Source organism: Mus pahari, chromosome 23 (genome assembly GCF_900095145.1).
Source record: "Mus pahari chromosome 23, PAHARI_EIJ_v1.1, whole genome shotgun sequence".
In the NCBI taxonomy this organism is placed as follows: Eukaryota; Metazoa; Chordata; class Mammalia; order Rodentia; family Muridae; genus Mus; species Mus pahari.
The window spans coordinates 30353594-30376759 of record NC_034612.1 but is presented as its reverse complement, the minus strand read 5'-3'; the positions used below and the strand labels follow the sequence as shown (position 1 = coordinate 30376759).

The 23166-nt window shown below is 50.5% G+C and overlaps 1 protein-coding gene across 2 annotated transcripts in view; it reads left to right on the top strand.

Moving 5' to 3' along the window:
- The window catches only part of Mad1l1 (mitotic arrest deficient 1 like 1), a 306462-nt gene that overhangs the window by 53113 nt on the left and 230183 nt on the right, over window positions 1-23166 (top strand). For both annotated transcript variants that reach the window (XM_029533893.1, XM_021186613.1), the window contains exon 10: window positions 11025-11111. In XM_029533893.1, coding sequence (XP_029389753.1) covers window positions 11025-11111 — 87 coding nt within the window. The remainder of the gene's footprint in view (window positions 1-11024; window positions 11112-23166) is intronic.

Sequence of the window (23166 nt, the reverse complement as noted above, 5' to 3'; positions counted from 1 at the left end):
CCTGCCTCTGCCTCCCGAGTGCTGGGATTAAAGGCCTGTGCCACCAGGCCCGGCGTCTGCCTGCATTCTTGCTTCTGAGCTCTACAGTTTCTGTTTTAGTTTCCGGAGAGAGTGTCATAAGTCAGGATGTGGCTGTCTAGCTTATTCCTCTCATTTACAGCTGGGCTAGATTAAACCAGAGTTCAGAAAGGCCAAATAACTAGCCTAGAGCTACACAGCAAGCTAGAGAGCAGCCTGGGCTCACAGCCCGGCTCTGTATGGAGGGAGCCGTTGCTTCTCCAAAGTTCTGAGACCTTCTCTTCCGTTTGCTGTTCAGTGAGTTCAAAGTGAGCTCCTCACTAATGATGGTGCCTCTCTGAGCCTCTGCATCCACCAAGCCCTTTGTTCAGCGGATGCGTTTGATTGTTTCTCTGGAAGCCAGGTGCACTCGATTTTTAATTCACTCTTCCCTCACTGAGAGAAGTTCTGGTAGGTAGGTGAGTGGGTCGGGAGTTCTAAATTTATTATAGGAGGTTCCCTCCCCTTCTGTTTAATATTGAAAGTCCTGTCAAGAGTGGAACAGGTTGGTAAGCCAGCGTCCCTGAAGTCTGACCAGCTTCCAAATAAGTCCACTTCGGACCACACGTCCACTGCCCATAGTGGAGCACCTGGAGAGGACACAGCTCGTCTCACCTACTGTTTGTCCTTAGACACCACTATCCAGTGTAGGTAAGTTTTCCATGCTGAGGTCATCTTTGGTCCTCTGTGGGGAGGCAGGCAAGTTTGGCTTGTTCCTAGTCTGATGGAGACCTGTCAGTCCCTCCCACTCTTGTCTCCATTCCTGTATGTGGACATTGTGAGGAGTGCATGCACTCCTCAGTTCTGTGTGGGTTGTGCTTCGTGCCTCTCCCTCCCTGAAGTTTGTTTGGGGCCATAGTTTTGGATGTTTATAGCGTCAGACGACCAGCTCTTTCAGAGCAAGGGATGTGGAGAGGAATCGAGGCATTTGTTTGAGAGCTTCTGAGAGCTTTTTTTAGTGTGAACAGTTCAAAGAACTCCTCTTGTTAATCAGAGGAATATTCCAGCATCCCTGGGGTGGTCACACTGGCTTAATTGGAACCCAGGCTGCTTTGAAGTCCTTTTAATCCTTCCTGAGCTGGGAGAAAGAATTTGGAGGCAGCAACTGTAAATTTGAAATTTCTTCATTTTATTTACATGTGTCTGGGGACCCATGGAACTCGTTTCCCTGAGGCAGTTAAGCTGAGTTTCTGACTATGGACAGTTGAATGAGATGTGGACATTAGGTGGCTGGTGTGGGAGTGTTGCAGGGCAGTGGGTTACTTAAAAGTGGCACAGTGGGCCCTGGCGCCCATGCAGTCCAGCGGCCTCGGGCCTTCTTAGGAAGCATGCTGTCTTGCTGCTGGCCTCCAGCTGCCATGGCCACTGGCCATTTATTCTGCTACATGAAGAAGGTGCATCAGCCACCCAGCCGAGCTGTTCTCCCACACCTCCTTAGTTGCTCAGAGGTGGATCCAGGCTGCTGGGCCAACTAGACACAGCAGGGCAAGCACTCTTGTTTAGCTCTTCCTGAGCTGTCGAGGGTTAGTCGTGATTTAAAGAAAAAGGATCTTATATGGTCTAGATTGGCCGAGAACTCTGTGTATAGTTACAAATGACTTCATGGCATTAGGCCAGGTTTATTCAGTGCTGGGTGGAACTTAAGGCTTCATGCACGCCAGGCAAGCAGTGCAACAACCGAGCCATGTCCTTGCTTTGTGTTTGCGTCTGAGTCAGGTCTCATGTGTAGCCCAGGCTGACCCGGAACTCACGGCTGCTCTGAAGCAAGCTTCCAAGTGCTGTGGCGGGAGGTCGTTCTGACATCTCATTCTTAGGCGTGCTCACTTGCTCTTGGGCACTCTCTGTCTCTGCCTGTTGTATTTCTGTAGGAGTGCTGGGGTAACAGATGTGGGTGCCACTGTGTCTGGCTAGTATGTGGTCCTGGGCAGTCAAGCTCCAGCCATCCAGCCTTAGTGGCAATCACTTTACCCATTAGCCATTGTCCTAGCCTCAGTGCCACCCTCCTGGAGACTGTTCCTGAATGGCTTGTCAAGTGATCACCTCACTTTAGTCCCTTCTCCTGGCTGGACTATCACTGTGCTCATAATGGAAACATATTACACATTGGTTTTGTCCCAGTGATCATCAGCCCAAGTTGGTAGTTAGTGTCTGTGACTCTGGATGGCACCCGTTCTGTCAGCGCAGTATCCATGGGTCTCAGGAGGGAGCCACACACATGTCTGTCAGGACAGTAGCCATGATTTCAGGATGAGCCACACACAGCACTCCTAGATGTGCTGGGGACAGGGCCTTGCTTTGTGTATGTCAGGCTGGCATGGAACTTGGTTGGAATCCTCTTGCCTCAGCCTCCTGCTCACAGGCTAAGCTACCATCCCGACGGGGAGGCTGCCCCCGCCCCCACAGAGCCTGTCAGTCCTCACAGGTACTGTGCTGAGTCAGAGCTGACCTTTGGTTTGGTGGCCGCCTTCCCTTTCGCTCTGTTATCTGCCCACCAGCCTGACTCTTGGTGGTTTTCAGCCTGGTTCTGTCACTGGTCAGCGTTACTCCCCTTCTTCTGCATATTCCAGAACTGGCAGGCCTGTGTCCTTCAGGGCCACCATGATGGCTGGAGGTGGTGTGGGGAGGGTTAGAGTGCTACGGATTGTCCTGGGCAACCCAGCAGCAGCAGGGACCACGTAGGCAGTAACCACATGGTCCAGTGCCCCCATTGCTGGTAAGGCAGTGTCATTCCTGTTTCCCAGATCAGGAAGCTACGGCTTATCTGAACCTGAGCTCCATCCTGGCCAGCTCCAAGGTACAGTCTTCTCTCCGTGCCCTGCCTTCTCACCTCTCTGCTCAGTTTTTTTTTTTTTTTTTTTTCCATCAGCACTTTGGGGACGGTACATAAAGATGTTTGAAACTACCCCTGTCTGCCGTGGAATGAGGCCAGGGGGACAGAAGTGTGTATTCACAATTCACTTATGTACTGTGTGAAGGCACATGTGACATGACACACATGTGGAAGCCAGAGGACAACAGGAAGGCTTGATTCTTTGTTTTCACCACATGGGATCTCTCAGGTCACCATCTCAGGGAATCACTCCGGTCATTGGGCTTGGTGGTAGTCACCTCTCTGAGCCATCTTGCTGGCCTGAAAGTATGCTATTGTCAGTTTCTGGATGATTCTTTTGTTTTTGTTTTTGTTTTTCGAGACAGGGTTTCTCTGTATAGCTCTGGCTGTCCTGGAACTCACTTTGTAGACCAGGCTGGCCTCGAACTCAGAAATCCGCCTGCCTCTGCCTCCCAAGTGTTGGGATTAAAGGCGTGCGCCACCACCGCCCGGCTTCTGTATGATTCTTGTCAGCGTACTCATGCCAGGGAGCAGCCACCGCTCCTTGTGCTTCAACTGAACATGTCCTAAAGTGCTGACTGACTGGCTGACACAGTGACACCCCCTGCTAAGCACTTCCTTCTCATTCATGACTTCATTTGGAGTGGGCTGCTAAGTCTGAAGGGGTCAGCTGTTGTGTGGGTGCCTGAGACCTGTGTTCGTTGCCTCAGCCTCCTGATGACCGTGGAGTCGTCTACTTGGAAGCAGCAATGAGACCCATGAACACATTTCTGTTTTCTGTATTTCTTACTGTCTGGACTTGTTCTCTGCTTGGGGTTGGATTTGCGAGGGCACGGATTCTGGAAGGACCATGGCCCCAAGTGACCTCCTGGGTTGACTAGTGCTGCCTGTGATAGCCTAGGCTAGCTCTGACAAACTCTGGCAGCTTCAAGTTGCTTTCTGCAGGCCATTTGTGATTAGTTTCCTGTTTCTTTCTCTTCTTTGTACATCTGAGTGTGTGTGCATGTTTGTGCGTGTGTGTCTGTGTGTGTGCGTGTGAGGTCAACAGTGTCTTCATCAGTCAGTCATTCTCACCTTAGTTTTTGAGACAGGATGCTTCCCTGAACCTGGTGCTCACTGATTTTGTTAGAGCCGCTCACCACTGGGTCTAGGATTTTCCTGTGTCTTTTTAGAGCTCTGGGGTTATAGGCAGAAGCAGCCACCCCCAGCTTTTTATATTGGGACTGAGAATCAGTCAGGCTGGTGAGATGGCTCAGTGGGTAAAGGTGCCTGCCACCAAGCCTGCTGACCTGAGAGGGCTCCTGAGACCCACATGGGGGCAGGAGAGTACTGACTTTCAAAAGTTCACATGTTTTCTTCTGACCTCTACAAGGACCCCCTCACATAAGTATAAATAAGTGTAAACAAACAAATCAGGTCTTGGTTTTTAGACAGGCATTTTATCAACCTAGTCATCTCCATAGGCCCTACCCTTGTCTTTTTCTTTGTCTGCGCTCTCTCCCTCTCCCTCTCCCTCTCCCTCTCTCCCTCTCCCTCTCCCTCTCCCTCTCTCCCTCTCCCTCTCCCTCTCCCTCTCTCCCTCTCCCTCTCCCTCTCCCTCTCCCTCTCCCCCTCTCCCTCTCCCTCTCCCTCTCCCCCTCCCCCTCTCCCTCTCCCTCTCCCTCCCTTTCTTTTTCTTTTTCTTTCTAGTTACTATTTTTTATTAAAAAAATCATGTCACCTCTGTAGCCGTTTCAGTTTACCAAAAAACAGTGCCTTTGAAGACACAGAGCCTCCTCCATTTCACCCTGGCTCTGCCTGATGCTCACCCCAAGTGAGCTCTCTTGGTGTGAATCGAACTGAGCTCTGGCTAGCAGTGGCCTTGCTCATACGGTCTTACTTCAGGAGGTACAGGTGGGTGCCAGGCGCACATGCTGTGTGACTGAGGAATATGCAGAGAAGATGCCCTTGTGTGGAGTGAGTGATGTGGAGGGGCTCACGGAAAAACTGTAGGAAAGTTGTTGGTGGATAGGAACACCTTAAACAATTGAGATCACCAGTCTTACAATCAAATTAGACGATAGGGCCTGCCTCTGACACAAAGCTTGAAGTCATGAATGTGTCTTCTGGGTACGGTTTGTGAAGAATGTAAGGTAGAGCTACTCTGTGGGGGTTTGGAGATGATTGTGTGTGTGTGTGTGTGTGTGTGTGTGTGTGTGTGTGTGTGTATAAAATGCACACTTCTGCGTGCATGCCTAGGCGAGGCAGTGTGGAGGACACAGATGGACATTAGGTGTTTTCCTCAGTTGTCCATCTAAGTGTTTTTGGGACAGGATCTGTTCCTGAGTGTGGAGCTTGCTGTTGTGTCTGCACTGGCTTCCAAGTGAGTACCAAGGACTTTTCTGTCTCAGCTTCCTGTCCTATAGTTCTGCTCGGCTGTGCCCAGCTGGTACATGTTGGGGAATCTGAACTCACAACCTCATGCTTGCTCCATGAGCACCTTGCCCAAGGACCCGTCTCCTCAGCTTCCATTTTATTTTTTCTTTTTAAGTTAGAATGTTTTAGATACAAGCCAGGTATGGTGGCACTCACCTTTAATCCCAGTACTTGGGAAGTAGGGGCAATCAGTCTCTGTGAGTTCAAGGCTAGCCTGGTCTACATGGTGAATTCCAGGTTAGCCAGGACTAGATAATAAGACCCTGTTCTCCCACCCCCTCCACTAAATAACTTAGGCACATAGAATTTTGATTTCTCTCTTAAGCAACTTTAAGGATCGAATCACAAGCCTTGAGTATTTAGATAGAAGGCCCCACTCTCAGGCAGCTCACGCCCTGCTACCCCGATTCCTCCAATACCCCTGTAATGGCCTCATTTGTAATGCAAGTGATTGCTCTATGTAGCTGAACCTCATTTAGAAATGGTCTGATTGCTTGGTTATAAATGGTTATAGTTGGATTTCCGTGTGTTAATTTGTCATGGCAAGGACATATTTGCTTTTTTTTTTTTTTTAAAGAGGTTTTAGATAGTACCTGCTTCATAAGGTTGAGAGCTAAACTTTGAAATAAGTAGCCATTGGTTACCTATCATTGAATTTATTTTCATGGTATACAATATTTAAGAAGGAGTGGGTGAACTGGCTTAGCATGTGAAGGTGCCTGCCACTAAGCCTGGTGACCTGTGTTTGATTCCTAAGATCTACATGGTGGAAGTTGTCCTTTGACCTACACATGTGTGCTATGTTACACAACCCCCTAATAAACAAATAAATATAATTTAACAATATTTAAAAAGCTTACAAACACTTGGAGGTAAGTCTCCTGTTGATTTTTTCACCCCTCCAGGAAGCTACTTCTGCTTTCTCTTTTGGCCCCTACGCCCTTGACATATATGCAGGCCAACACAGCTATGCTTCATTTTTGGTTTATTCAAATGACACAGTGTAGTCACGTTCTGCTTCTCTCTTTCATATGTATGTATGTATGTGTATATGTGTGTATGTATATACATGTATATATTTATATTTGTAATTGAGTGTTCTTTTTTTCTTGATTTTCATCCAGATTTCATCGTCTAGGTAGACTGTAATTGGCCAGTAACACTGAGCTTGCTTTTGTTTCTCCCAGTGTTTGGGCATGGAGTCCCAGGCCCTCTGCCACACCTTCAACCCAGCTCTGAACTTTTTTTTTTTTTTTTTTTTAAAGATTTATTTATTATATGTAAGTACACTGTAGTTGTCTTCAGACACTCCAGAAGAGGGCATCAGATCTTGTTATGGATGGTTGTGAGCCACCATGTGGTTGCTGGGATTTGAACTCCAGACCTTTGGAAGAGCAGTCGGGTGCTCTTACCCACTGAGCCATCTCACCAGCCCGCTCTGAACTTTTTAATCCAGTGTATTGACTTCAGATTCAGGCAGAACTTGGCTGGGAATATTTTTCTAGAAAGCTCTCATGGGTTTTCATTCATTATCTGTTTGGAGTCTCTACAGTGAAGAGCCAGAACAGAGACTAAGGTGAATCCCTTTTGAGACGCTGTTACCTTATGGAGAAAGATGGCTTGGAGTGTGAGTCTGGGCTTTGGGCTGGGGAAGGGTTATGGTGTAAGCAGGACCCTGAGCAGCAGGGTGAGGTGGCAAGGCTCTCAGTGAAAGACAGGACACCTAAAGTGACAGGAAAGCTGTGTGTGCACACCACAGGAGAAGCAGCCCTGGGAAGGGACAAGTAGGGGCCAAAAGAAGGAATGTGGTAATGGCTGTAAACTGGAACAGCATCTGTCTTCCTGTCCCCCTCCTGGTCTGGCCATCTGTGTGACCTCATTTCCAAAAAGGAGGAGGGATGTCATGTGACAAGGGCTGCTGTGGTCCTTTGCTACTGTGGCAAACCTCTGTTAGAGGCAGCAGCTGGCCCTGCTTCGCCTTCCCTAAGGAGAGGAACTGTCCTCCCTTTACACGCTTTGAACTGGTAGCATTGGAGGTAGATGAGTCCTAATTGCCCACTTCATGGTCAGGCTGCCACAGGGTGGTCCTGAGCTCCAACAACAAGACAGACTTGTGCCTTTTGACTGTCTCTAGAAGCCTTAGTGGCTGTGGCCTCAGTACCTGATATTCCAACTCTGCTGGGTGGCCTTAGAGCTGTGGGCAGCAGGCGTGGCCACTGTAGGTAGCTCTGTAGTGCTTGGCACAGCCCACAGCTGCTCTGCAGTGCTGACTTAGTGTGATGTGTGCTTGTCCCCTTGTCCTGGACCCTCCGTACAGTGGCTCATCAGTCCCAGGCCTGCAGCCCTACATCAGCTTGAGAAATCTGATTCCGAGTCTCCATAGCTGTGAGTGCCCATCGTCCTTTCAGCTTCTAGCAGAAGTTTTTGCTGTCTAATGTGTTCTGTTCTGGACTTGGCATACTTTTTGCAAGAACAATAAACCCCTCTCCGCGGGGGTAGGGGAAGGCCGTGTTCCCACCTTCCACTTCCTTTCCGATCGGTCCCTGGCTGAAGCCCAGTCCCTGCGGTTTTGGACCATAGTCTCAGCCCTGTGGCTTCCTATTCTCTGGAAAGAATGGCACCTTGGAAGCGAGCTCATGGCCTGGCGTTTGCTAATTGGGTCTGTGGCTGCTGCCACTTCATTCATTCTCGACACTGGTGTCCTCGGGATTGGGTGTCTTTCAGACACTGTGAAACCAGCACTTATGGCTTCAGTGAGAGCCATGGCACCTGCTATTAGAACTCAAAATAGCCATGGTTGGGGCTGGAACTGTCTTCGCCTCAGAAATAAACTAGCGGGCTCAGGCCGACGGCATTCTGTGCCTGCAGCTGAGTTTGTGTCACAATTCAGCTGTTCACGGAACAAAGAGACCTCTCTCCGAGAGCCCCCCGTCAGACCATGAAAGGCTGCGCAGCTGAAGCCACGTTATTCGGTTATTCGGCAGCAGATGCCACAGCTTGGGCTGCAGTTGGAACTGTCACTTCCCTGTCATCCCATGTGTTGGAGGCCCCAGAGACCCTGAGTGCCTTCCACTTTGTAGTTGTGAAGTGCGAGTGTCAGGCTCGCTGGACCGGACAGGCAGTGGTATTTTTAGGCCAAAGTGGCCCTCTGTGGGACGCCTTGTAGTTGAAAGCATTTTGCTAATCCCTCGAGTGCCTGGAAGCATCTCTGAGCAGCTTTAGCACACAGGTCAGGAGCTTCTGAAGCATAGACACTCGCTCGGCCAGCGCCTGGCAGTCCATGGGCTGTGGACAAGGCGAGGGCCGCGCCTGTGGATGAGTCCCCTGTGATTCCACAGTTCTCGAAAGCCCTCTCCCATTTCTACGAGGCTCCACATAGGTAGCACAGTTGCCACCCTCACTTCCTGTGGGGTCAAGCAGTCTGCTGGTCTCTGTACCCCCCACCTCCCAGTATAGCAGTTAAAGGTGTATGCCACCACCACCTCATCTTCGCAGGGCTTCTTAAGGATTGCTCCCCACCCCACTCTCTCTCGCGCCCTCTATCCTGTGCTCTTCAGCCCGGTGCCAGAGCCCATGCCAGGCTGACGGCACAGAGCTAGTGTGCTCCTCTCCGAGCTGGCGCTTCTGGTGCCCTCCTCCCCGACTGCCCTTGATCGTCCTGGGGGAGGGCTTATTTACACTTACACACTCATGCACTGCGAGTCTCTGCAGAATCCTCATAGTGCGTGGAAAAGACCCTTGATGGTCCCCACCAGTTTGGGCAAGCACAGTCTCACTGCCTCACCTTTTCCACCAGGGCGCAGTCTATGAATAAAGGGATAGACATGCTGTTTACTCTTCTGTATGTAACTCAGCTGCAGAGTCAGTTCGTGCCTGGTCTTTCTTGAGTGTCCTTTGCCTGGCTCACTTGTTTGGCCTTTTGCCAAGAACAACTTTTTAGCCTCCTTGGGTCACAAGATGATCCACAGGTGAGGCTTTGCGAACTGGAACTGACTTTTCATGGGTCTACAAGTGGATGGTCCAGTACTGGTGAATGTTCATCCTGTCTCTCAAATGGTTGCTTTTTTATGACCTCATGTTGCAGAGAGGGGGAAGGAGAGAGGTTCTCCATGTATTTGTTTTTGCTGTTGGGGCTAGAACATATGCCTACTAGGCAAGTACTCTACCACTGGTCTGTCTTTCCAGCCCGTTACACAAGGCTGTAGTAAGGTCAGAGTTCAGTCCATTGCACAGTGAGCAATCAGATGGGTAGCTCAGTCCAGCGCACAGTGAGCAATTAGATGGGTAGCTCAGTCCATCGCACAGTGAGCAATTGGATGGGTAGCCCATTTGCACCCAGGACTACCCAGTGTCCTGCTCAGGAGGATTGCAGGTCTTTGAGGTAGCGGCCTTTTCCTGGCTCAGTGTCCGTTTTCTGTGCTCTCCCAGGCTGACCTAAAGCCTGAGAGTACAGGGTGAGCATACAGGTATGTGGGGTGTCTCAGGTGCTTTCTGTGTAGCCGGGCTCAAACCTTTTATCACACAATCACACAATCACACGGTTAGGGCCCACCTTTTTGGGTGAAGCTGTAGTAATTCCCAAATGAGTGTGTAGTGACTTCAATGTGCCTTGTGCTTACTGTGGTCATAGTTGATGAGGAAAGCAGACCCAGCGTCACTACCTGCCCTCATGTGTATGTGGGCATGTTCACACTGTTCTTAAAAACACCATGAAATTCAGAGTAAGCATCCTGCTATGCGCCAGTCAGATGACCAGGCCCACCTCGTGTCTACTTACACTCATGGGTGCACCCAGGCGGTATCAGGCTGTCAGTTTTCTCACTGACAGATGAAACAAAAAGACAGGTCTGTTACGGTAGACTGAGGCAGGTGAGTAGGGCAGTGGAGAATTGGGAAGCAGATACATGCATAGCAACCCACTGCTGCTCTTTCCTTTTGCTGCCTGATCTGATCTATCCTGCAGAAGCAGCTGGCCGGGTCAGGTCATCTGAGCCCTGCCTGTGTGCCAGGCCGTGGGTGGTGCTCTGTGCATCTTATTTCCTAGGCACAGCGGTACTGTTAGGTACTCTTCCTATTTTTATAGTGAGAATAAAGTGAAAGCCTTTGCGTGCAGGCCTGGGTCCGTACACATTTAGATACCAGAGGTCAAGCTTGGCTGTTGTTTCTTGATGCCAGCTAACATGGCTGTTAGGTGAGAGTCTCTCATTGGTCAGAGACTCACCAAGCAGGTAAGGCTGGCCAGGAAGCCCTAGGTGTTACCTGTGTCAATCTGGCTTTGTATGTTCTTAATATGTTTAATTCCATTTTGTTTAATTAGTTGTGTGTATGTGTGTGTGCATGTGAAGCTCAGAGGACAACTCTGGAATTGGTTCTGTCCTTTCATGTGGAGCCTAGGGATTGAACTCTGGTCCTTAGGCTTGGTGCCAAGTGTCTTTTTACCCACTGAGTTCTAAACATGGCTTCTGGGAACTAATTTGGGTCTTCAACTGAGTAACCTCCATTTAGGAGTCAGTAAGTTTATTTTGAAAGTAGTCTATCCACTGAGGTGCTTGGACCTGGATGCTGTGAGTACTTGCTACTCTGTACATGGGCTGCAGAATGAACTTCTGCTGACCTCTGAATTGACAGTAGGTGGTGTGGCTTTTAGTTTTCTGTTTTGTGTGCACAGTGTAGCCCATTTCTGGGAAGAGAAGGAACTAATTGTGTCTTCTTTACCCATCAGGACTCCAGAGGACCTTTCTAGGTTTGTGGTTGAGCTGCAGCAGCGAGAGCTCGCCCTGAAGGAGAAGAATAACAGCATCACCAGCAGGTAGGTGGCCTGGGGATCTGACGGTGTGGTGGCCTGGGGATCTGATGGTGTGATGACCTGGGGATCTGACAGATCTGACGGTGTGATGGCCTGGGGAATCTGATGGTGTGATGGCTCTGGGCAGTTGAGTCCTGCCTGCATGCCTCCATCTTTGTTTACTGGTCTGTTTTCCATTATTGTTACATAGTACCTGGGACTGGATACTTTTCAAGAACTTTTTTCTAGGGTAGAATGGTGGCATTATTCAGGTGTAGCTCTTCTAAAGACAGCTGGTGATAGGTTTGTGGGTAGTGCAGGCTTGCTTGATACAGGAGAAGGCTAGAGGGGAAGGGTTGGGTTTTTGTCTTAACTGCTCTTTTGAGCACTAGCCAAAGGTTTCTGAGAGCCGCGTCAGTCCCTTTGAAGGTCAGTGTGCTTGGTGACCTGAAGGCCTCTCACCTCACCTACATCTGTATACGGAGTGCTCCTGGCAGACTCATTTATTAACAGCTTGCACTCAAGCCACAGTGTCAGGTGTGGCTGTGCCTCATTGCTCCATGGTCTGAGGTGTGGGAGTAGTGGTTACCTCACATGCCACATCCAGTGAGACTCCAGAGCCACTCTGCAAGTTCTAACTTAAGTGCTATTCACCGCTGGGTCCCCTCCTAGATCAGGAGCCTTGCAACTTCCAGGCAGTGTGTGGACTCCGGATGGCCCCTGGATGCACGCACGTGTGATGTGCAGCTTTGTGTGCTCCCAGATGTGAACATTCTACCGGCCCATTGTGCTCTTGATCACAAGTGATACCATCTCAGCCTGAGATGGGCAGTAGGTGGATTCGTTCCGCAGTCCAGCAGGAAGTCAGGGGCAGCTCTTGGACCCCGCCGGGCCTGCCCGCCCTTGTCCTCCCAACATCACACTTACTGTGTTTTTGTAGAACTGCTTACTTTCCCAAGCCCTACACCAGAGGTGTGCTTTATGCTTCTGTTCTGACAGTCACGAGTGTCAGGTCCCCAGGTCACCCACACTCCCATCCCGCCACCCCTCCTCAGGCTCAGGGGTTTTTAGACATCAGGAGAGTGTCTCCCTTGAGACTCCTGGTTTCTTCTGAAGGATCCAGCCCAGGAGCAACTGGATGGTGGTATTTCAGGCAGGGCCATGGCTTTCTTCAGTTATACTCCACCACTACCATCTTGATGTATGTATGTAATACAATCTCAGTGTATTCAAATTCTGTTGTGAAGGGTTTCGCAGCCCAGCTCCCAAGTCAGTGGATGGGGTGGAGTTTCTCCCCTCTGCTTTCCAGGGCAGCTCCAACCTGAACAATGTGGGGCTTGCACTAGCTTATCTCATTAGCTTGTTGCACATATTAGCAGACAGGCCTGTCACCCAGTAGAGCCCAAGAGGTTTTAGGGCTCTGCTGGGAACCAGAGACTGAAGCCAAACATGTTTGGTCTTCTCTCACATTGGCCCGGGCTCCTGTCCATTTGCCCTGTGGCTGGCCTCTTGGCCGATTTTATGATTTTGAAGTGCCTTCCCAGGTCTAGTCTTAAGTCCAGAGACAAAAAGGAAAAGTCTTCTTTGAGTGTTTTGGAATAAAGAAGGCTTTTCTGTGGCCACCATCTACCTGATGCCCTTCACTGACCAAAACTGGGTGGCGTGTTTGTCCAGATCCTGTACTGTCAGAAGATGGGGTTGCCACAGTGAACCCAAGGTCATCGTGTGTGTGTGTGTGTGTGTGTGTGTGTGTGTGTGAATGCATGCGTGCTACCTGGGGCAAGTGTGGGCTCCTGCAGAGCCAGAGGGAGGAGTGTGTGCAGTCACCAGGGCAAGAGCACCTAGTGCCCCAGTGGACTGACGTGCGTGGATGGGTCTAGGAGGAGCATGGAGCCAGCCTGTTGTCATGGATGATACAACTGTAGTCTTGTCTTCTTAGGGAGACAGCATTTTCATCATTCATTACTAGCCAGAAGGAGGGGTTCTCATTGGAGTGCTGATGTCACTCTGAAAATTGGCTTCTAGAAGCATCTGGTTATGTTGGACATAATCACATCCATTTACTTGAGAAAGCTCACATGATAAAGATTGCCTTTTGCTTTCAAAGCCTCTGTCAGATGAAACGGGCATGAAAAGTGATTTGGAATTAAAGCTTGAACGTTTGCTGGGTGATCCTCTTCATTTTCCTCTGACTATGAAATGGAATGAACTATTCAAGTCAAGGAAACCTGTCTGCATTTCCCTCGCAGTATTTAGCTGCTGTGACCAGGCATGCTGCTAGGCATGCTGGAGGAGGGATGGCTGGACAGATGATGTGTGTGGTTGCTCAGGTGAATGCTGCCTGTTGAAGTGGGGGGCATGTCTCTGCAGGGCTGGGTTGGAGACTGCACCCTGGAGTTGGGCAGCTCTGGTTGGTGAGGACAGGAGGGGAGAGGTTCCTTTGCAGCATGTGTGCAGCAGGAGTTGGGCAGATTCCTGCTTGGTGGGTGGCTTGCTAGTGGGCACCAGTAGGGAATCCTCCAAGAAGGTGCTGGTCTGTACATTCCCACGGCCGGCTGCCGTGGGCTGCGCCTGCGCTCCTCCTCACCCATCCCGCACAGCTCACAGGCACCATCGATCATGGATATGGATGGGGCTGTCAGGGCCTGCCTTGCATCCTCGGTACCTTCGGACAGGATCTGATTACAGTGTCGGGAACCTTGCCCTCTGGAGTGCCAGCCTTGCTTTTTGCTCTGTAGGGCTGATAATGCCTCTCTTGGTTTTGTGGCTAAGGAGCTGGCAGGTTGCCTGGGGTGTATGTGTAGATCTTAGGTGTGTCCTTTGTTCAGTATCCATTGCGTTGGGCTGCCCAGCACTGCTCAAAAGACCCTTCTGCTCTTGATGGGGTTCCTTAGGGTCAGGAGTTCAAGGGCCCAGGTCCCCACTATGTTACTATCTAACTTGCCGGCTTTCTGTAGGTTGTGCTGAAGTACTGTGACTGAGTGTCAGGCAGGCCTGGGGACTCCATTCCCTCATTCATTTGCAGAAGGGGAGTTTGAACCCTGGTGGATCTGCAGGGAGTCAGTAGGAACAGACCTTGAACCTAGCCTGTCAGTCTCCCAAGCATCCATGTTACGGCTGAGGTTGGAGCCCAGGTCTCCAAGGAGGCCCTAACACAACTGCTGTCCGGGGTTTCTTCAAGTTGTAGGCTGGCACCCTATGAAATGCTTATGTAAGGCAGGACCACTGAAGACAAACTGTGTAGTGATGTGGAATGTGGGTACAGATGTTTCCTCTTCCACCCTTCCCCGTCCACTCCATCCATCCAGGCCAGGCTGAGTGAGCTCTTGGGGCCAAGGCACTCACTCTTTTTCTAGCCAGCTTTCATGAACCATGTGCTCAGCCCCAGGACTCCACTCACCATGGCCTCACCTTGTGCCTGTAGTCCAGAAGGTCTCCTGCTGAACCAGGCTGGGACTCTTTGTTGAAAGCCACTTTCCTCATGGGTGGACAGGCATGTGGCACAATGATGATGCCACAACACCATACCTACTTGCCTAGCAGAGGGTCCTTAAGAAGAAACAGTACGTGGATGGTATAACCCAGCTGAGTCATAAAAGCTGTGCCCTGGCTTTCTCCATTGCCTCCCAAGAGCAGTTAAGCTCAGAGTCTGAGTCATAATTCTTGCCTGTTTGTCTAGAGCAGTTAGGCCCCCCTCTCACAGCATCTTGTAGTATAATGAGGCCTTGTCACCTGTGTGAGCCCGTGTCCACATGAGTTATAGTGCTCTCGAGCTGTCTAGAGGCCAGCAAAGCCAGTGACAGGTGCTCAGGATTAATGATGCGGGGACATGTTTTGTGCCTCCAAGGGGGTGTCATGCTGTATCCTGGAGCTGTGATGGAGGCCATTATTACCAGCTCCAAACTCAGGCTGCCTGTATCTGAATCTCAGCTCCACCACTGAGGAGTACTTGGTCCTTGGACAGTTTAATTAGTCTGTCCACAGAGGAGATTCCTTTTCAGGTGGGGTGTGTACAGGAGGGTAAAGTACATTAAAGGATGTGACCATAAAGGGTAGAGACTGGTGTCTGGAATGGTAAACAAGGGGCTGGCCAGCATCACAGCCCTCTTTATTGCCATCTTCTGTGTTTGAGGAACCACAGTGAGCAGCTGCTAAGATATGATGGTCCTGGTATTGGGGTGTTCACAGTGGGCACCACTGGAAGATGCGTTTTGGTAGATGACTGCTGGTGATGGTTAGAGGACTGGAGGCTTGGCACATCTTCAGTGGAGAAGATGCTGGAATTTGTTATGGTTGATTGGGTGGGCAGGAGAAGAGCAGTGAGATGCCCATCTCTCATGGCTGTGTCCCCTGCCAGGTCTTATGCTCATTCCAGCCATTTACTGTTTGTGCATGAGCCAGCTCCTGAGTTTGTCAGGAACACAGGCAGAGGCCTCAAATGTCTGCCTGGTTCTTTCCACCCAGTATGAATGGTCTTTGGCAGAGCAGTTGAGCCAGCTTGCATCTGGTGAGTGCTCTTCATGTATCCTCAGTGGCAGCCCCTACTATGTATTTTAGGGATGCTGTGGGACCTCCTCAGCGGCTCCAGGTCAGGCTTTAGGGGTTGCTGGTCACAATTCATATGCCCCTAGACACGTGGCTGGGGTCTCTGCAGGAGCACCCCTAGAACCTATACTTTTACTCTTGGGACACGGGGAGGAGCCGTCCCCTGTAGCTCAGGGTTTCTTGTTACTAGTAGAGTGACTGTATCAATACTCTGAGCCGACTGTGTCTAGGCTCCTTATAGAGCTGTGGGAGGCTTAGTTTGTTGACTGAACTTCCTGGCTTACAGTTTGGTGCTGAGGCTGAGAATGTGGTTTTGTTTCTAAAACGCAGCCAGGGTGGGCCCTGTACAGCTGGCCAGACAGACTGACCTGCCACCTGCTTTCTGACTATGGTCTGTCTGTAATGGCCCACAGCTTGTGTCCTAGCTCAGGTCTTGATGAGGTGTTTGTTTCTTTCTTCCATGCTAGAATCCATGTCACTCTGTGTCATTGCCTTTGCTAAAGTGACAAACTGTATCATTTTTTTCTACAATTGTCTCTAGACATCTGCTTTCCACGCAGCTGTCTGAGGGACACTTTATGACTCAGGTCACGCCATATTGTCCCCACACCTGAGCCTTTCCCTGGTGCTGTGTCCTCAGGGTGTGTGCAGCTTCCTTGCCAGGTTTTCACCACAGCAGCATCCTCTGCTTCTCTGGCCTTGTCCAGGTCTGTGCACCTCCTCTAGGCCGCCTTTCTTTCCACCGCCTTTCCGAGGCATTATTAGCATTTGCTTTTGGCCTTACTTCCCCTGCTGACTTGGCTAACCCATCAAAGCTAGAAGTTTTGTTAAAATGAATATGTTTGCCTCTGTCTAACTCTGCCTGTGCCCTTCTGCTTGTCTTCCTCAGTGCAAGGCCTGTGCTGGCTTTTCTTACAGTGAGCCAGCCATCATCCCCACCACAGCACATGTTCTCTGCAGCTGAGGTGGAGGAACCAGCACCATTGGCAGGCCCAGAGACCCAGGGGTTTGGTCCTCCCTCACATCTTAGCCATGCTGTGAGGTTATTGGCTGTACATGGAGCCCAGCAGGAGCCCTTTCCCCATTAGCCTGGACTAGTCTCCCTTGCTCCCTCCTTGGCTGCTCTGCACTCAGTATCATCTCAGGTGTCCCAAGGGTCACTGCCTTTGTCCTCTCTTGTTCCACAGTTGTGTGGACTCTGAAAGCATTTGCTTCTGCCCTCCCAACCTCAACCTCATCTCATCTGCTGTGGGACTGTCATGGCCTCCCCACCTCCCAAGTTCCCTTCCTACTGTCTTTTCAGCTTTTGTCTGCACCCTTGTCAGTTCACATGCTCCCAGGTTCCACGTTGCACATTGTTGGGTAAGGTGTCTTCCTTAAGGAGGCATGAACAGTCATCTATTTCCCCCAAAGGGAGCATCAGTGACTGACCAAAGGAACAACTCCACCTCCTCACTTGTAGAACCACTGGGTTTATTGAGCTTCCTTATGTAAGACCATGGTGGAGGGGTTACTTACAGAAGCATAGGTGACCCCCACACAGCCATAACAACTGAAAATTCCCATGCCAGCATGAAGACAGCTGCACAGCTGCACAGCTGCATAGCTGGAGTTGCCACAGCACTTGATACTGCAGACACTTCCGCATGCTTCCAGTACCTCAGAGACCATGAGTAGCAGGGACAGAATTACAGGCAGGAGGGAAAGCAGGGGAAGAGGGCAGGAGGGAGGGGCTGAGGTCTCAGGGTTTAATGAGAGAGTATCAGCAGGCCTGTCTGTTTTGGGGTCAGGGATTCAAGACAGGGTTTCTTTATGTAGCCCTCGATATCCTGGAACTCACTTTGTAGACCAGGTTGGTCTTGAACTCACAGAGATCCACTTTCCTCTGCTTCTCAAGTGCTGAGATTAAAGGCATGCACCACAACTGCACAGCTAGCAGGCCTGTTCTTCAGGGCAGTTTGTGAGTAGTCACAGTTGCTGTGGTATGTATGGTAATGGCTTCTATGGTGACTGTGTGCCTAGTATCTAGTTCATTCCCAAGAGGTATTTACTGAGTAAATAAAGGTCCCATCAGCTTGAGAATGGGGTGTTGTGATGGTTCTGGCTTCTTAGGGACTTGTGTTGTTGTCTGTGGCTTGTAAGCTCATCTTTGTCTCCCTTCCCTGCTGTCCTCTATTCTGTCACTTTGGGTCCCTGTTTTTACCAAGTGTGGCAGCAGCAGAGCTGGGAACTTGGTGCCTTGCATTGCCTTTGGCTAGTCTGCAGTTTGGCGCCAGTAGTGTACGTAGCATCTGTCAGCTCCTAGCCACCCCCAGTCTACCTGCTTCAGCCTGGGGTAGCTGAATGGCTTAGCATTTTAAGTATAGCATTTGACTGGAGGCCACACCCTCATTTCTGTTCAGTGCCTAAGCAATAAGCTGTCCCCAGTTTCCTCTCATGTGGTACATGTGAGGCATTCTGTGCCAGACATGAGGCTGTGCCAAGTGGGAAGAGGCAGAGTTCCATTCTGGTAGGGCTTTGTGTGCACTGGGCCTTGGCACAGGTCTGCTGGCAGTGGCAGTGCTGGGCAGCAATGGTGTCACCCTGGGCTGTCTGCAGAGATGCAGGGTGCAATGGAGACAAGTGAGGGGGCAACATATAACTGTGCATAATGCGTACCCATGCATGTGGGGAATCCATGTACTTGTGTGGGTAGGCACAGGTATCGTGATACGGCAGTATGGAACGTGTGTAAGGTGTATGCATTCCACTGGCTATAAAAGTTGGTGAGGGAACATTTCTTAGCAGATGCTAAGATGTTTTGTTTAGATCCTGTAATACCAGAACTGTTATTAATCAGCTTGAAATTTGCCTTGAAATGTGGAGTCTGAGTCTGAGCACTGTTCTCATGCCTTCTGCAGCACTAGTGACATAGAACTCAGGCATGGCTGTCCTGCAAGGAGTATGCTGCTCTTAGCCACCTACAGACCCAGCAGTGCCTGGCCAGGACCCATGGTCATGTTAGGATGTCTGGCTCTATGCAGGTTTACCTCCCACCCACACATCTACCCTTACCTTCCTCGTGACAGTGGGCTCCGTGGCCCTTCTTTGGAAGCTGGAGTGGCTCAGTAGGGAACCTGCCACAATCCCTCTACCCTGATTCTCTTTTAACTTTTATGTCAGCTCTGGGTCAACACTGAGCCTGCCTCCCAGAACCACTCACATAGTAACCTGGGCATGACTCTGCAGACTGCCCACACCAAATTGATCTGGTCTGGTTATGTCCTGGGCTGCAGAATGCACTAGGCTTTGTGGTATTTGACTAACGGGCTAGTCCAAGCTCAAGACGGTTCACCTACCAAGTAATGGCTCCTACTCACCATCTCTTCCTCTGACACGCTTATCAGACAAGGGCTTTGAGCACGGCTGTGTAGCAGTGTCTTGTTAGTCCCTGTGTACAGGTTGTCGCCTTCCATCTGGTAAGTTTAGGTTCCATAGAATAGACCCAGTGTGCTGCTGTTGAGGTTTGGGGACCCAGTGGGCTGATCTCTGACACTATTCCTGCTTATACAGTCCCCTTAGCACACTGTGTTCTGAAGGGAACATGAGGGCAGGCAAGTTTTACTGGAGGCTCCCACAGTGCCCACCATAGCTGGGAATTCCTGACCTCTCTGTTTGAGCCTGATCCCCACCCCCTTTAAGATACCCTCTCTTCTTGCCTGTGTGTGTTTCCTTTCTTCCAGGAACAGAACCCTATAGCACTGTCCAGAGCTGTCTGTGCTTGAGCCAGGCCAGGCTTATGCTCTGAGCATAGGGCAGCTTGAGAAGGCCTTGGCAGCTGGCTGCAGTGCCCAGCTTTGGACATGAGATGGTGCCTGCAGCATTTGGAGCCCTTTCTGCTCACTCCTCGAAGCTTCCTTCCATAGCCTCCCTAGTGGAGGCATCCAAACCAAGTCTATAAATTTTGTGACCATTTAGTAGGAGAGAGAGGAAAGACCTTGAGATGGGTGGGCATTTGTCATAGGCTCCTACCTGGAGCTCACTTCTGCTCTTGAACTGTATAATCTTTGCCTTCCCATTCTTTGCTGGGGTGGGCTGGTAGTCCAGTAGTGTGTGTGTGTGTGTGTGTGTGTGCGTGTGTGTGCGTGTGTGTGTGTGTGTGTGTGTAGTGATATAAGCCCCAACCCTAGGTTGGCCTTGGCCCTGTTTAAGACACTCCTGTTTCAGGCTGCCTCTGTTCTATTACTTTGCCTTGAGACCAAGTCTGGATTCCCATGCCCCCAAAAGAATGGCCAGTGCATCCTGGGATACAGAGCAAGGCTTGGGTCCTTTACTGAATGAGGGTGAAAGGCCCCCTGATGACCGGCCCTGTTTGCTGGGTAGATGTGCACACTCCTTCTCCAAGGGCCAGGCTGCTGTGCTTCAGGCCTACCCAGCCCAACCAGCCATCGTGCAGCTGGGGAGGGCCAGCGTTCCAGACCTGGCCCTCTTAGTCTGCTTATGCTGGCTCTTCAAGTAGGGGAGCTGCGGTTAACATTTCTCACCCACACGGACTGTTGCTCTGTGTGTCTTGCATATCCATACTTAAAATGGTATTTACATATTCATGGGTTTTTAAATAAGCTCTTATTGTTAAGGGATGTAGAAGTGGATAAAATGTGAAACTCCCTCTTTTATTCAAGCACCAGAGAAACCGTCACCCCCATCTACCCCAATGCAATCACTTTCTGAGTGCTTAGCTCTGTTGCCATGGGAGATTATTCTGGAAGGCAGGTGCCCTGTCCCATGGTCCTCTCTCAACTCTGCCCAGCCTGTGTCCAGCATACAGCACACAGCACAGCTCACCAGTCTCCTGCCCATGGCCATGTCCTTGTCTTGTCACACTCTGGATCCCTCTGATGTGACCCTTACCTCCTGATAGAGTGCTGAAGACACCATCCCCGTTTCTCCCCTCATTCATTTGTGTATGTGTGTGTGTGTGTGTGTGTGTGTGTACATGGTTGTATGTGTGTGTGCGTATGTGTGTATGTGAAGGTCAAGGGTGTCTTCTTCCATTACCCTCACTTTTTCAGACAATGTCTCTTGCTTGAACCTGGAGCTCACTGATTTAGGTAGACAAGCTTCTCCAGTGTCCTGTCTCTACCTTCCCAGTGCTGGGGTTACAGACATCCACTATTGCCCCTGGCTTTTTGGAGGATATCGGTGATCCAAACTCAAGTCTCCTGTTCTCACATTCCCCTGCTCCCCACTTTTTTTTTTTTTTGGAAGAAAAATTAAGACAGATAAGGCTTGTCATTTTAGAAGTGGCAGAGTCAGAGATGCCGTCGTCATTACGTGTCCCTACCTTGGCCTCAGGTACTCCTTGTTCTGCAGCTGGTGAATAGGGATTTGAAGGACCAGTGTCTTTGCACTTCCCTTTTCTATAGAGGCAAGAAGCAACCACTCCCTTCTCCCTCAATGGTCCTATAAGGGTCATGGGCCAGACAGACCTAGGACTGCCAGTTTTACATCTGGGAGCTGTCTGAGCCTTTGCTTCTGGAATGTCTGTCTATACGAAGCCCATTGGAAAGTACTGTAGGCGGAGAAGTGGAGGAGCCAAGGAAGGAAATTCAGTGGGCTAGCCTCGGCTGGGGTGGGGGGCAAGTTGAGTAGGCATTGGGTAGGTCCCAGAGATCCTTAGAGGTGTGGCTGCGCTCTTCTGGTCAGTGGCTGGCTAGCACGAGGCAGTGGATTGGTGCAGGGCTCCAAGGACTGAACAGTAAATACTTGACTGGACGAGCCTTTAGGGACTCTGACAGAGTGAGACTTAGTGGGCATAATTTCTTGTCTCTGTCCTTTATATCCCTTTCCTAAGCATGACATCATGTTTGGTCATCTCAGTGAGGCCTTCTTGTAGACCATGGTGTCTGGGAAGCCCAAGGAGACAGCAGTAGACATGACTGTATCAGAAGTAGAAAGCAAATGTGCAGGAAACAGTGTGAAGGAAAGAACAACTGAGTAGTGCCATCGCGTCCCACATAGCTTTAGGGGTCTCCGTGGAGCTGCAGCCTCTGGGGACTGCTGAGCACAGGACACCTTTCCCCTGCCAGCAGGCCTCACCTGCACCGCTTAGCAGCCCAGTCATGACTGGAATGCAGGCATACTGTGGCCATTCCTTGGGACCCCTTAGGAGTGGCATCACTTTGCCTGTCACCAGAGGGCAGTGAGAGATGCCTCCCTTTGTCAGTGAATAGGAGGTGGCATTGGCCAGGTTACTGCTACCTGAGCTGCTACTAGGTCCTCTGTGTAGAGACCCTAACTCTGGCCTGGCTTATCTGGCTGGCTTGATGTGAGTGCACTGCAGTTCTTAGGGCCAAAACCAAGGGAGGCAGCCATTCTGGATGAGGGCAGAAGTGCTTGCTGGGTTTAGGGCTGGGCAGCTCTCTTGCTTTCCAGCCTTGGTTGCAGACCCATGAGCCTGAAAGAGGGTTGTCCTGTGGCTCAGGGCCTCAGTTCTAAGCACTCCCAGCTCAAGGTCAGTCTTTGCTTGGCTGTGAGTGCCCTTGGTTTGAGGCTGGAATGAGTATGCCCCGACTCAGGGCTTCTGTTAGTGTGCTATGCTCTGAGGGGTCTCTAGGGCCAGCTGTGTAGCTGGGGAGAATGGGAGCTATGGTTCATAAAGGGCCTGTGGAGACTCATGACCCCTAGGTTGCACACTCCTTGTCTCTCAGCCAGTCCCTGTGGCCATCTGGGTCTGAACACAGGCCTGTCTGTTATCTCTGTCTCACAGTGTCCCATTGGGCAGTACTTTTTCAAGCCAGATCAGTCAAGGATTTCTCTGGGTTATGAGACCTCCATTCCTAACAGTTCTTAAAAATCCAGGCCAGGGGCTGGTGAGATGGCTCAGCGGGTAAGAGTACTGCCTGCTCTTCTGAAGGTACTGAGTTCAAATCCCAGAAACCACATGGTGGCTCACAACCACCCGTAATGAGATCTGATGCCCTCTTCTGGTGTGTCAGAAGACGGCTACAATGTAAAAAAAAAGACCTCATTTTTAAGCTGGGCGTGGTGGCACACGCCTTTAATCCCAGCACTCAGGAGGCAGAGGCAGGTGGATTTCTGAGTTCGAGGCCAGCCTGGTCTACAAAGTGAGTTCTAGGACAGCCAGGGCTATACAGAGAAACCCTGTCTCGAAAAACCTTAAAAAAAAAAAAAAAAAATCCAGGCCAATAGACACAGTTTTGCATAGATTGTTGGTGTTCCTGAGACTGGGAAAGGTGGCACTGGCCCTTGTGCTATCAAGCACTGCTCATTCATGAGATGGAGGTGGCAGTGCAGTAGAGACTGTGATCCCTCTCAGAAAGGAGTTCCCTGTGACATGAAAGGGTAAACAGAGGATCAGTGGGAGGACTGGGAAAGGTGGACTTCCTTCACACTTGCCAGTCCCACAGGTTCCCACCTAGCTGCTTAAGGAGACCATGGGGGAGACAGCTGAGGCTCCATCAAGGCCCCAGAGTAGTTGCCTCTCCCTCTTTACCAGTACACTTGAGTTGCAGCAGAGAGGTGCTGGGTATAT